This window comes from Arachis hypogaea, chromosome 6 (assembly GCF_003086295.3).
Source record: "Arachis hypogaea cultivar Tifrunner chromosome 6, arahy.Tifrunner.gnm2.J5K5, whole genome shotgun sequence".
NCBI lineage: Eukaryota > Viridiplantae > Streptophyta > Magnoliopsida > Fabales > Fabaceae > Arachis > Arachis hypogaea.
Window position 1 is genome coordinate 102,804,775 of NC_092041.1, and position 14,442 is coordinate 102,819,216.

Consider the following 14,442-nt stretch of genomic DNA (forward strand, 5'->3'; position numbering starts at 1 on the left):
AAACTGCTGGCACAAGAGGAAAGTGTAGCTATGGGTTGTCCCAATGTTTTCTTCAGCCATGCTAGATTTTGTTTTACGTGTTTAGTTTAACTTTTCAATTTCATGTAAAATCATGAATTTTGCTAGCTTGGTGATGATTTAAATGACCAAGAACTAACTTTTGACAAGCCTTTTATTCTTAAATCTAAATTTTATCCGACAAAAAAAAGGCTCCATACACAAGCATCTCGTATTAATGCAAGCCTTTTATTCTTAAATCTAAATTTTATCCGACAAAAAAAAAAAAGGCTCCATATACAAGCATCTTGTATTATTGCGAGGTCCAGAAAAGGGCTGAACCTAAAAGGTGTAATGTATGCAGCCTAACTTGATAACTACGGCGGTGACAGATTTTACAGTTTAAACCTGTGACCTTGAGATAAGAGGAAGACAACTCAACCAAATCAAGAACAAAAATAAAAAGGCCTTTAATCTCACAAAACAAGTAACAACTGGGGAGGCATACAGGTAAACTTATATGGACCAACTTAAAGGACTGTGTGCTGTGCAGCAGTGCAGACACGAAGCAGCACGGCACATGCTATAGACATCATGTTACCCAAATTATCTGATGCAAGACATAAAACAAAACGCACCAGCATTCTCTTTACAGTTACTCGTACAAGACATAACCAACACTACTAGATACAACGTGGTTCCTGCTACGCATTCAAGCAACCTTCCATTTTTACAGCAACGTTGTTAACAAAATTTCCGAACAAGTAAATGGAAGGGAGGACACAAGAACGCCTGCCTATTTAACTGTACAACAAAAAAGCAGGCGCAGATTCATCCTTGTATTCAGATACAGATACATGCTGTGATGAGCCACCTTTGATCAAACATTTCTACCCAATCTTGAAGTGACGCTACCAGAGCTGGAGCCAGTCATCAAATTTCCATTAGCAGTCATGTAGAAGTAATTGTAGTTAATTCTGGTGACTAAATCCGCCAAATGTGGGAAATGCCCAACATTCAGTTTGAAAGATAAGACCCTGAGTAAGAAAGCAATGCAATCATCAAACTGTTTCTCTATCCGGTCCACTTCCATCTCGCACCTTGCGTTGATTGCCGAAACAGCTCCACCACTGCTTAACGTTTGCTGAATGGTATAGAAGTCTAAGGCTAAGCCAAGGATGCTGTTAATGCGACTAGCAATCAAAGCCCCCTAAACAATCAAAAATACTGAAATTACTCGGGCTTTGCTTCAGTGTAATTTATAGATGCACCAATCTAGATTCACAACAGAGTGTATTTATGAAGAACAGAAAGACCCAAGAGAAAAATGATAAATCACCAGCTTATCAGGAACCACAAAGCACTGTCGTTGAATGGATAACATGTACGCCTCATGGACTTCAATGACTTCGTCCAGAGATTTAGCTGCTTTCATCCCTTCACATAGTTCACGCCATGCACTGTGATATACCTGCATATAGTATTGACAGCTAAAATTCTCATCTTCCATTAACAAAATGCAGAATCACATAATCATTATGGATAGAAAGATAATATACTGTGATTGGTTAATACCATAAAAGGAATCAGAAGGCATCAAAAGCCATCACAACCATCCATTCTATTAGTAAGTAGGTTTCATTCTTTATTATTTATATTCTTCCTTTTCCCTCCAAAATCTAGTGAACAGACTTTGCAAGGTAATTCTTGTGCTTATCTTGATGCAATGTACATACCCTATCCATTACATATTGGTGAAAAGCGTCCACAAAATGAAGGAGTTTCTGCTCCACTATCCAATGATGTTTTCTGTCGTTTGTTGAAGATCCTCTACCCTGCAAAGAGTGATCGATCATCTTTATGAATTTCGTAAAATGCAAAAGTATATTGTCGAGTTTATTAATGTTCAAGAAAGATTTAGCCAAGGGAGCATATGCTCCACTGCAGAGAAAGGGAGGTAATCTGTGAAAGCACCTTCCACATCCATCTTCGCACTTTATCTAGTACAGATTTCGCACGCTTGACCTTCAACAAGAACCGCATCACCTAAGAATTGACCAACAAAAGAAATATGATAATCTGAATGTTTAAAATAAAAGAACTAAAAGCCTAAGAAAATGAAACAGAAATCCAAAAACAATCCTGATACCTGGTCATATTTCCTAATTGCATCTGCATTGACAATAAGTTCAAGAGGCCAAGGGACCTGCCAACACCGAATTTTCAATTTTACTGTTACTTATAAATCTCTGGAAACTAATATTTGAGATAAACAGTATTTAGTAAGAAACACACAATAAATCAACCAAACAATGACCTTATATGTGAATTTCAGCATATCAAGGCCATCAATTCCAAAGCTATTGATGTGACTTTTATGAGGAGTACTTGAAAGAACACCAGCTGTCAAAGCATGCTCATCCTGGTCAACATTTTTTGTTATTGATACTACCAATGAATCTGGAGTACTTAACAGCATACAATCTGCAGAATTACTGATTGATTCCTGCAGCACATACATAAAAAAGATTATGATAGCAAACATAAACGTGTTCAACAGAGTAACACAAACAAAAAACAACCATTAAAAGTCATTTCATAGATAAAGAATGGGAAAAATGTATGAAAAACAATATAACCATGTTATGATGTGATCAATCATCAATAATATTTACCGTAACATATACTTTTTACCTCTAACATTTAATTTGTTTCAATTTCACCCATAATGTTTGAAATAAGTTTCAATTCTATTCCTACCATTAATTTTTTTACAGTCAACTATTTTTTTTCTAAATTCACCCATTAAATTTTGTCCATAACATTTGGATTTGGTTGGAGTTTAGGATTAGGGTTGGAATGGGTGGTTAAGGCTAAATTTGGAAAAATATTTACTAACTGTTAACTGTAAAAATAAATTAACAATAAAGGATATAATTGAAACTTATTTCAAACATTAGGGACAAAACTGAATGAATAGTTTTGAAGAATTTCGAAAACATTAGGGACAAAAAAATATTTTACACTAATATTTATTTAGGTAAAACAAATGGGATACTGAGTTCAATAAGACTCAAGTAAATCTACCTGTAATATTGAGTTCAATTCAAAATCATCTTCCCATGTTTCACCCTTGTCCAACTTATTGAAAATTAAAGTCAGAAAGTGTTGCAACAAATCACCTGCAAAAGACAAGAACCAAGATGATCAATTTCCCATACCAAGATAGAACAAAATAGTAATGCCCAATATGGAAATCATTTAAGCAGACACCTGAACCCAGCAAGTATATAGCACGCAACACTGCGAGCTCATCCATCAACCTCCATTCATTCATCAACTTCAACAACATATTTCTCCCAATATAATCCACCTGTTCAATTCAAAATGCAATTTTAAATACTAATAGTATGAATCCAGATATTTGATATTGTTTAATGTAATTTACCTGTTTCTGAATGTACACAGATAGACAGTACTGCATAATAACAAGAGGGAGTGGGGTAGTCCTTAGGTCAACATTTTGAATCCAGTGAAGAACCCTTGAAGGAAGAGTGCTGTTTCTCTGGAAAGGCAAAAGCTCTGACACTGGAAGATCATCCTGTTTCAAATTGTATATATATTTTGTTTAGGGCGCCAAACTACTGCAACCTACATCTAATGCTTGCTAGACTAGCAAAAAAAAAAAATACCTGAAATGAAGGCAGAAGTGTCGGAAAAGGAAGCAACATTTCCAGTAGCTTTCTGTCATCCTGTGAGCGAAGATACTCAGGCTCACCATACTGAAACCCGAAAGTATAGTTTGTTCCCTTAACATCAGAAAAAGTTGTACTTCCTCCACCAAATACAGCCGTTCTTAAAACCCCATCATTTAAAGAAGGCAAGCAGCACTTTCGTGATATATTCAATTTTCTCAACACATCACTGTTTTTCCTAAGGTCCATTTGACATACAGCAATAACTGGATTGTTTACATATGATCTCATTAAGAGTTGGAATTCATCTTCAACCACTTTAGCTCCTTTCACTTCTCCTGCATCATTACTAATGCCTTCATATTTTTGCTTCAAATCAGCTGAGCTTTTCTGAGATAAAGCATCATTCAAGAACTTATACCAAATCTTTTCTGAGTGTGGCAGAGCAGTTAGATTTTCATTGCCCTTACTCTCTGTTTTTTCATCCTTTACGCAGGAAAATGTGTATTCAGATTCATACCAGTCATCTTGCCAAAAGTACTTGTGCACGTGGTCGCCATCACCTATAAGCCCAGCTAGTGATACAGAAAAAACTTCTGCCAATGTTAACCCAGCTTTGTTTTGAGCAGGATACACACCATAGTTAAAATATTTAGTAGTTCCAATCTCGTAATTACTTCCTTTGCTACAAACTGCTAATGAATTAGGGGCATAGCGCATCAGCTGCAAAGATTTCCCAGCTGAAACTATTGACTTGGCTAAATCCTTAATAAAAAAGGGACAAGCTGGACGGTCTATTGTGCTCTGTTCTTTTCCTTTAATTGTTCCAGATAAAGAGGTGGATTCCCTACTACGCATTTGCTTGTCATTTGTTGCTGGTAGAGGATCATTAACATAATTTTTGGAAGAGAACTCACCATGTAATTTACTATGATGTAACTTCCTTAATAAATAACTCTTCTCCCAAAACTCAGCCTCATCAACTGATACTTCTTTATTCGCAAAAAAGAACATCTGAAAAGGGAGATGATATGATCAATGCCACATGAAAGGATGTTTGGACTATCTGATTATGTGTTCAGAAAAATATTACAATAAGAAATATACAGAAAGTGCTTTCAGTTGAAAAGCTACTTTTGTGCAAAATTAAGTCAATCAAGCATGTTCTAACCAGTATATGGCAACAAAAACCATAAATGATTGAACTTGCAGCATAATGTAATAGATTTAAATATTAAATTCATTATAGACCATATATATTAAAAAAATGTATAAAATGATGCCTTAGAACTTTTCAAGAATATTACATAAAAATTGATTGTAACCATTTCAAAAATGCAGCTCATGGTCAGAAAGACTTCATCAATTTGAACCAAAAGAAAATTCCTTAACTACACAACATAATATACGAGTAACTTATATGACACTCTTTGGTACCAAAGCGAGGAAGAACATTTCCCATGAGATGAGATTCAAGAACAATTACCTCATTAGAAGGATCATCAAGTATTCCTTCAAAAAGCCAAGAATCTAGACCCTGAATATATGGCAATAAGCTTCCAATATACATACACAGCACCATTTGATAAGCTTCATCCTGCAATTGTGAGAGATTCTAAAGTTTGAAAACATGAACCAGGAAAGTTCTCTAAAAAGAATTACAAATGTAACGCAGGAAAATAGACACAACCTCACCACCTTGTACAAGACACATCTCATCAAGCTTCTTATGCAGATAGTCAAGCACGTGAACTGCTAGATCTGCTGTTGGTATAGATGCACCAAGCTCAAAGTATGCCCTGGGTATCGCTTCATGGACTATTTGGAATAGGAACTCAGCACCTGAGCAAAGACTAAAATCCGCAACTGATCATCAGATATTGTCATGTCCCCCCAGTCACTAAAATAAATAAAATCTGAAGAGATATATTCTAAAATACAATTTGACATTGACTTGATTGTAAGCATGACCTCAGATAAAACAAAATGACATTGCTTGATCAATGTAACCAATCTCACCTAAAATCAACTTAACAACAACAACAAGAAAGTTTTATCCCACTAAGTAGGATACGCTACATGTATCAAACGCGAAATGTAATTTTAACAAGCATGCACACAAATAAGATATTAATTCTGATAAAACTTCAAATATGTAACAATTAGAAACCTCGATAAAGAATTCGCCAATCCTAACAAGGTGGGAGTGGTTAAGCCATCTGCATTGCTTGCGGGGCTTTCCTCCTTCAACGCAATATCACGCAACCGCTGCAAAACAACAACATAGCATATATAAATTTCGATCTTGTTATGATTCCAATGAGTATGAGACACAAACCTTAAGCCAGGCCAAAGCAGAGGACGCAAATGCCTTCAGAGTCGGAGGAGGTTTCGCCGCCGCAGCTTCGACCTTATCAATGGTAATCTCCACCAACTGGAGACAGGTGGCAGCATGGATGAACTGAGTGAGAAGAGAATTGAGACTTCTCTGGGACAAGTGACTCAAGTATATTCCACTCTTGCTACAAAAACTGTTGGCACTGCGATCCCAAAAGAAGAGGGAACCAGAAAACCCTTGCAGCATTCGCAAAATACCACGTACCTAAATCAGAGAGTAGACATTGAAACGCACCAGTAACACATTCGTCAAAAAATCTCATGGAAGCTAAGATTCTACCAAGACATCAGAATTTAAAGGAAGAAGAAAAAAGGATAATGCTGTACGAGTTCGAGTTCATTAGTTCGCAAGGACGATATTGGAGCTGCGAAGTGTATTTGCTTGGCCAAGGGATCATAGATTTTGTGGATTAAGCTTCGGGCAAACTGTGGTTCTGCCCCCATAACCATCACTTGTTTCTGATTTAGGCACCGCTCATTCACGGTGGATGGTGGTGGTGACGGAAAAGCGAGAGAAGCAGTAGAGATCGGAATTTTGTGCTTCCAAGTGTTTTCCCTTTTTTCTTCTTTTGGTGTATCATGTATGTGCTACGGGTTTGAAATCAAATGTCTAAAATAGTAAAATATGAAATTTAGTGTGCAAAAATGATCAATATACTTTTTTAAGTGAGTTTTTTAAAAGAAAATATTTCAAAACAAATTAATATTATTTTTAATCAATAATATAAAAAATATATATTAAAATATAAAATTACAAAGAAAAAAGCGATCGGGTCAAGTTGGACATTGAAAAGATAAAACTGAAAAAGCAAAAAGGTTAGACTCTTGTTTCACTCTTCCCCACCTCACATTATGATGGCAGCCTCATCCTCCCTCTCCAACTTCTTCTCATTCCTCTTACCCTCAAAACAACCGCCACCATCTCCGTCGCCACCGCCGCCACAAATCGCCATAACCACTCGCCACAAGCCCACTCCCAACTCCGTCTCCCTCGTCGCCCAACAACAGCAACATGACCCCTCGTCTTCTTCTTCTTCTTCCTCCTCGGAGCTCTCTTCAGTGATGTGCCCTTCCCTGGCGCACGCGAACACGCTGTTCTTCCGATCGGCGTACAATGTGCAGGTGGTGGTAGACGACAACGAGCCCGAGGAGAGGCTCCTCAACAGGTTCCGCCGGGAAGTTATGAAGGCCGGCGTCATTCAAGAGTGCAAGCGCCGGAGGTTCTTTGAGAACAAACAGGACCAGAAGAAGCGCAAGTCTCGCGAAGCTGCCAAGCGTAACAAACGTAGCAGGTGACCTAGAATTTATGATTTAAGTGTTTAATTTAGTTTCGGAAATCGTAAACTGGTTATTTGCTTTTGGAATCTCGAGAACTGACTTGTTAATTCGTGAAATTGCGGAATTCAGTGTGTTTGTCTTGTTTTACTTTTTTTTTTTTTGTAGAATTGAGAGTTTATTTAAAGTTGATTAGGCCAAAATTGGTTATGTATGATTAATTTTGATCGAAAATGATTATGTTTGGTAATTTTTTTTCTTTCTTTCTAGAATTGATTTTGACAAGCCATAATTAATAATCAATAATAGAATTGGAGAAGTGACAAAGTTTCACATGTGTATAATTGATTTTCACCCTATAATCAATTATGGAATTTTGGTTAACTGAAAAACCAAACATGATCTAAAATGCACATAATTGATTTTGGTCTATTTTTCACTTATTGTTAGATTAGGTTATATGTGTTCAAGAACTAATTCAAGTTAGATGATCTTTTTTGTCACTTTTTCACTTGATTCACACAGGCTTTTTAGCGCAGTTTTAGAAGCTTCTAGAAATTTCGAGAACTAATATGAATATATTCGTCATCCATGTCATGTTGGAAGTGATGTGGAATGTCAACACCTCGTCTAATATGACATCAATAAAAACATGATAGCACAATAATGAAAACATAATTAAGAGGTGACTCACACCCCCTAAAAACTAAATTTTTAGATTTCAGGACTCTTATTCGAAGTTGTGCTTAAATTATAAAATTAGTGGACTGAATGTTGCTTTCAGTGGATGACGGGAACTTATGCTTTTCCAATGGTGCATTGTCTAGTGTCTTTTGTGGTTGTGCTTACACGTAAAACTGCAAATCACTTCTATTGTACCTAGGGTTGGAATGGAACTTTTAAATGAGTCGCTCAAAATGTTTCTGCTTCAATTTTATATGCTGGGATGAGAAAAGGTGTTCTGTTCGTGTTTGCTGATGTAGTTTTCTTCATAATTGTTTGTTTTCGCTGTTGTTTCCAGGCGCCCACCGATGAGATCTCCAATGCAGAACAGGCAGGATGTCCTCTCAACAACAACTAAGAAGGAGGAAGATGATGATAACTGGGATCTACCTGAAGAAGACGGATTGAGCGCATGATGCTTTACATTCTGTTCTATTCTTCGCGTCTTACTGTGAGAGCCTTTTGCTGCATTTAAGTTCTGTTTAGTAAAACAAGTTTCTTGGACTCAACTAGTGTTATGTCCAACTTATATTAAGTTAATATTATGCAATTTGTTCATTTGTGCATCAAAAGCTCACTCTGCCCTTGATTCTCTAAAATCTTGCAGCAGTCTGATTTTGTGTCCCTCTTTGCATTATCTGAAAACTCCTCTAGATGTGTAGTACCATTAATAAAAAATCAGATAACTAGTTATTTATTTTCAGCGTCAACGCTGTCCATAATCAAAGAGCATAGTTGTGCCGAAGCAAGGCAGGTGTTGTGAAAATTCGGTTGTTTTTTGAAAGGGAATAATTCATTATTTGAACCTTCAACTAGTCAGAGACCTCTTATTATCAGAAATTTTTTGGAAGAACTAAGATCATCAGTTGGTTCTGTGAGTCTGAGTTATCAGCCTAGTTTTTGGAGAGTAGATTGAAAACAGCAGAGGCTTCACCACATCCATCTCCAAAAAGGTCAAGACAAATGGTCTAAACTAAGAATTTTTTGTTTTAGCTTATCTTGCCAAAAAAAGGGTGCATTTTTAAGCCGAAAAGAAATCAGTTTTTTCATAATCAGATAGAATATCTAATAGTAACTAGAAGTTTGTTTCTTTTTTTTTTTGGTGAAAAAAAGTAACTAGAATTTAAAGAATATGTTTTTGCTTCTGTTTTTTTTTTTTTTTTTGAACACTCGAATAGAAACTGAAATGTTAAAGAAAAAAAAAAGGCTTTTAGCTTCAGTCTCGTAAAAAAAGTTAGAACAAATGCACTATAAACAACACAGATGTAGCACGTTATATTTCCTGTCATAACACATCCACTAAAATTTACATTCTTCAGGGTCCTCTATTTGGTAAAATAAATTCTTTCTAACCTGAAAATTACATCATGTTCTAAGTAAATTTCCTTCCTAAGCATTTCCATGGCCTCCCCATAATCATTTTGCCCGAACCTGATACATTTTTTCTGAACTGAATCCAATCATCAAGAACACTCCTAAGGTCATGAACCTTGTTTGTGAGATCTTCACAGCAGTTAGCATGGATGGTAGAAGCTTCCATCAACATATCCTTATTTTGCTGACAAAATCCACCAAAATAAGTTGTATCTATGTGGTTAACACGGAAGCCATAAGCTGCAACCATATCTTGATTTTGCGTTATGGTTGCACATAATGAATCTTCATCTGGAGACTTTGGAAACAGAAACTTGACCAATTTCCAGTACTTGAGGAATTCAAAAGCTATACCATTCGCTTTTAAGAAAAAGACTCCACCGTCCTGAGAGAAATCGTCGCTCTGCACATTATCAGAAGAATCACACGAAATTGAGAGCTCCTGAATTGGATTGAAGTGTGATAACGGACTTCTCAGCCATAGTACATCTGCTTCCTGCAAAACAGTAAGTCTCATGCAATTCATACTTTTAATAAACACTAACACTTGACCTTAATGAAATTAAATTTTCCTCAATAACCCCCAATCTTAGGCATCACAATACACCCACACTACACAACACTATTACACTAAAGGGTTCCTTTTCAATACTTGGTGCATTCAACAGGGTTCGAACTCGGATGCAGTATATTAAAAGGCACAATACTTGGTGCATTCACCAAGGTTCGAACCCGGAGGCACATAGATTACCATCTAAGCTAAACTTCAGCTGCATGATGTTTAGTTAAAGAGATAAAATAAAAACATGTGTATTTTCTATATGTTACGGCTCAACTCTCAGGTTGGGTCTAAACGTGCGGCCCATTGAGGGTCGCACATATCCAAATTAAAATCATATCCCACAAAACAGGATAGAATCATATAAAGATTCTTCCGAGATCTCCGGCCATCAAATGCTATAAATATTAGGGGACAAATCCCCCTCAGGTGTCGCCACCCTGATCCGGCTTTGAGGCGACGGCTATCTGGTGGCTCCCTGATTAATCTCCTTTCCACCACTCTGAAAAGTTCTTGACCAGAACAGTATACTTTTCTAAAGTAGAGAAATAAGACCCAGGATACAAAGACATAAGTTTTGATATTATTATTATCTATGTCATCTCTGTATTTGAGTCCTGTCTTTGAAATGAAACATTATGTTATTTATTAGCAAAACCTAAAAAATAAAAAATAAAAAAGTATCAATCATCATTTGCAAGTTGAAGGCTGATCAAAATCCATACCGTGAAGATTGTGTTGTAACCCAATTCAATCATTTCTGACAGAACATTGTTCCTTCTCCAACTGAACGAACTGTGATCTGGGCCTGTGGTGGATTGTATTTTGGTGGCAAAATAATGCACAAAAGTGTTGGGGTGGATGCAATGGTGATGCAAGGAAATGCAGTATTCATAGGCTTTGGGGTCCATGGCTATGACCGCCAAGTGATTCAAGAATCTTCGAGTCCCATCTCCATGTTTGAAGCTTTGAAGAAAAACGTCAAGAATAGATCCAGGTCTTGCCCATGATTCATCCACCATGGTTAGGATGATTGTTCTGTCTGGCATGGCCACTTTCTTCAGCACTTGAACCAACTCTTGTCTTTGTAACTGATAAGTAAGGACAAATCAGCAACAACTTTAGATTTTAGACGTATAATTTTTAAATTTTAAGATAAGCAACTTTTTTGTTAAACTGATTGTTATTGTTTATTAGTGGAACTGCCTATAAAAATTGGTAAGTTCTATATAGATGCAAGTATCTGCTACTCCGACCTTAAAATTCCATACCAAATCAATCAGAGGCCAGCACCAAGCTTCTGAAAACCAATCAGGTTATAATCAAATAATAAATTTATACATAAAATATATTTTATTAAAAATAATTTTTTATATTTTATTATTTTAAACCAACTAACAACTAAAAATCAAATCAATTTGACTAATTTATCAATTTTTTATTAATTTTTGACCAATTCACGGATAACCTATTTTTCGTTTATTTTGATAGATATAATACGCCCTCGGGACAATGGGCGTATTGTCCCGTCCCTAAATTTTTAAAAAATACTATAAATTTAATAGTTGAGTGTTACACCAAAATTTCTTCTGTATCCAAAAAAATTAGCCCCTATTTTTATCCTATCCACCAATTTTGAGATAATATTTCCCAAATACCATTCACGAATAAACATAAATAAATAAAATGAATAAGAATATGTAAAATAATGCTTACAGTTGATGGAGAATTGAGCACACTCCTTGTGTGAGCTTGTTGAAGTGATCCATTATAGTGATACAGAAGGAAACACAGGAACACGATCAAGAAAGCTATCAGAGGAAGATGAAGAGGCTTTCTCAATGCTAAAGCTCTCATGCTTAATTCCCAATGGAAAAAATAATGTTATGGGCAATTTATTCTAAGTTGGCTGGATTATAGAATTTAGTTCTTATGTATTCTGGCCATTGAAAATAAAAAGAAGCCAAATTACGTATTTGAACCTTAAAGGGCATTTCTTTGCATTAAAGGAGAACCCAAGTGGTTCTCGGACTAAGCAGAAACAGACAATATCACAATACGGAATAAATGGCTGTCATAAATTTTATTCATATATATGTTTTCTTTTCCTTTAAAATTTTTCTCTACGAAAAATAAAAAAATTAATTAATTTTCCAAATTTGTTCGAATGAACAATTATTTAGAATTAAAAAGGATATTCTTTCCATAATTTTAAGAGAAAATAAAAAAAATTTCTGTTAGACGTGTAAATAACATTACTCTCTCTTTTATTTATAAAATATATATTTTTCTCTCTTGTAAAATTAAAATATCTTATTTTTTAGTTCATTTAACTACAATACCCTTCAACGATAATTATAATTATATATATAAATTAGTGATAAATTATTTGATTGATTCAAAATAATAATAATAATAATAATAATAATAATAATAATAATAATAATAATAATATAAAATAATTTAAGTTGTTATCAAAATATTTTAATAATAGTAACAATATAACATTTTTTAATTTGTTACAAAATATTTAATTTAAACTTTTATATATTACATTATTAATGATAAAATATTTAAATATTACTATTATTATTATTTGGTTGATTAAAGAAATACTAATAATAAAAATAATATATTTATTGTCAATGTAATAAATTTTATTTATTTCAAATATTGTATCATTAATTATGTAATATATAAAAGGATAAAATCTTGAAATTTTCGACAAATTTCAAAAATGCTAATAATATTTCATTTATTTTAATTTTATCCCTAATATTTTAAATATGTTTTAATTATATGTTTGAAATTTTAGTCTAGAGTTGTTATATAATATGTTATATATATTTTGAGAGTATAATTGAAACATATTAAAATGGCAATGAATAAAAAATAGTTAAAACCAAATATTAAAAATAATATTAAAATCAAATGTAAATCTTGAGAACAGAAAACATAAAAACATACTTATAATTCAAAGAATATTTTTGTAAATAAAAATCATATTACAAATATTTTTAAAACATATCATTTAATGAGACTCATTTAAAGATTAACATAGTAATGTTTCAAAGAGAACAATTAATAATATCAAAGGACAATTTTGTAAACTACTTTTGGATTTTTGTAACTGATAGATTCTAATTAGTTGACCCTTGAATACATTTAATGGATCATGAATTCATATGATAATGGATTGACTAAAAAATCAGGTAAATTAACTATTATGCCCAACAGGAAGGAAAGGTCGGAAAAGGTTCATTATTGCTTTCCATATATGCCATCCATTTGTCTAATTAAATATTCATCCCAAATCAGCTTAGCACTTAAAATCAGATATGGTATGATATAGTAATATATGGTATTAAAGAATGATAAAGATTGACTATTTATCTATTTTTTTTTTAATTTTGCTGACTGTTGATTGGATAAGCTTATGTGGATTCAACGGAATATAAATCTCTAATAGAGGCTTTTTGTTTATTATGGCTTTAATTTATGCGGTTCAAAAAAATATTTTTATAATAAATAAAAGAAGAAACATAAGTAAAAGGCAAAAATAGAAAATTTTGCATTTGAATATAATTATAAAAATATTTTTTTAAGAGTAATGTTATGTGACTAATAAATATTATTATTTTTTATTAGTATTTAGTCAACAATAATTTACATTTATATTTATAAATATTTTACACATAAAAAATATATAGTTTGTACTTATATTTATAAATTTTGTACACATTAATCATCAATACAATTTGTACTTATATTTTTCAAAATTCGAACATATAATTTAGTAAAATATATTTATTAAAGATAATTTAGTATTTGTGTTGTTCAAATGATAGTTAAAAATACTAAAAATTATTAACTTCCAAAGATTTTTTTTTAAATCATAAATAACTAAAAAATTGGATATAATAGATATGGACATTTTTTTTAATAAAATCGTAACGAATGTCGTATTTATGTTTGGACAACAAATTATATGATATAATTATTTAATAATTTTACAATTTGATCATCTAAATAACTAATAATAAATAAATTTAACAACAACTTTATATTCTATATATTTGTTCAAAGACTAATGATCTCAAAGACATAAAGCACACTGGGCGATGCTAATTTGAAAACTGGTTCTTCAAGCTGTAAATATGATTCATTATTGTATAATTGAAACTAACATAAATATTATGCAAATTCATACTCATTTACAGTTTTGTGTATCATAAATTTGTTCCTTAGCCTTATACTATTATCATCGTTAAATCATGAAATTTAGTAGTCACCCAAAAAAATCATGAAATTTACTTCCTCGTTTCCGTTCCTCTTTTTGTGTAACATGGGGAAAACTGATTTTTGAACTGCACTTCTAGACTAGTGTTTTGAAACATTTTTGAACTTCATAATACATTCGGA

General features: G+C 33.3%; 3 protein-coding genes across 4 annotated transcripts; 1 reads left to right on the forward strand and 2 right to left on the reverse strand.

The window, feature by feature from the left end:
• Positions 1–443: 443 nt before the first annotated feature.
• Positions 444–6,716, reverse strand: LOC112697204 (uncharacterized). 2 transcript variants are annotated; one of them, XR_011862555.1, is made up of 15 exons: positions 6,417–6,709; positions 6,031–6,294; positions 5,863–5,960; positions 5,383–5,545; positions 5,179–5,289; positions 3,690–4,706; positions 3,446–3,598; positions 3,271–3,370; positions 3,085–3,179; positions 2,315–2,503; positions 2,147–2,203; positions 1,972–2,043; positions 1,573–1,832; positions 1,337–1,468; positions 444–1,207 (listed from the first exon to the last, which is right to left on the reverse strand). XR_011862555.1 is itself a non-coding variant. In XM_025750286.2 (15 exons), exons 1-15 carry the CDS (start codon positions 6,537–6,539, stop codon positions 878–880), a joined length of 3,003 nt encoding a protein of 1,000 aa, XP_025606071.1. In that variant the 5' UTR covers positions 6,540–6,716; the 3' UTR covers positions 444–877. The 2 variants fall into 2 exon arrangements, 1 of the variants encoding a protein (XP_025606071.1); XM_025750286.2 differs by having other exon boundaries at positions 1,734–1,832; positions 6,417–6,716.
• An 85-nt stretch (positions 6,717–6,801) lies between these two features.
• Positions 6,802–8,659, forward strand: LOC112697206 (small ribosomal subunit protein bS21c). The gene is made up of 2 exons (XM_025750289.2): positions 6,802–7,381; positions 8,386–8,659. Exons 1-2 carry the CDS (start codon positions 6,942–6,944, stop codon positions 8,501–8,503), a joined length of 558 nt encoding a protein of 185 aa, XP_025606074.1. The 5' UTR covers positions 6,802–6,941; the 3' UTR covers positions 8,504–8,659.
• A 677-nt stretch (positions 8,660–9,336) lies between these two features.
• On the reverse strand, positions 9,337–12,085 carry LOC112697207 (uncharacterized protein At4g15970). The gene is made up of 3 exons (XM_025750290.3): positions 11,737–12,085; positions 10,746–11,111; positions 9,337–9,957 (listed from the first exon to the last, which is right to left on the reverse strand). Exons 1-3 carry the CDS (start codon positions 11,875–11,877, stop codon positions 9,460–9,462), a joined length of 1,005 nt encoding a protein of 334 aa, XP_025606075.1. The 5' UTR covers positions 11,878–12,085; the 3' UTR covers positions 9,337–9,459.
• Positions 12,086–14,442: the final 2,357 nt, after the last annotated feature.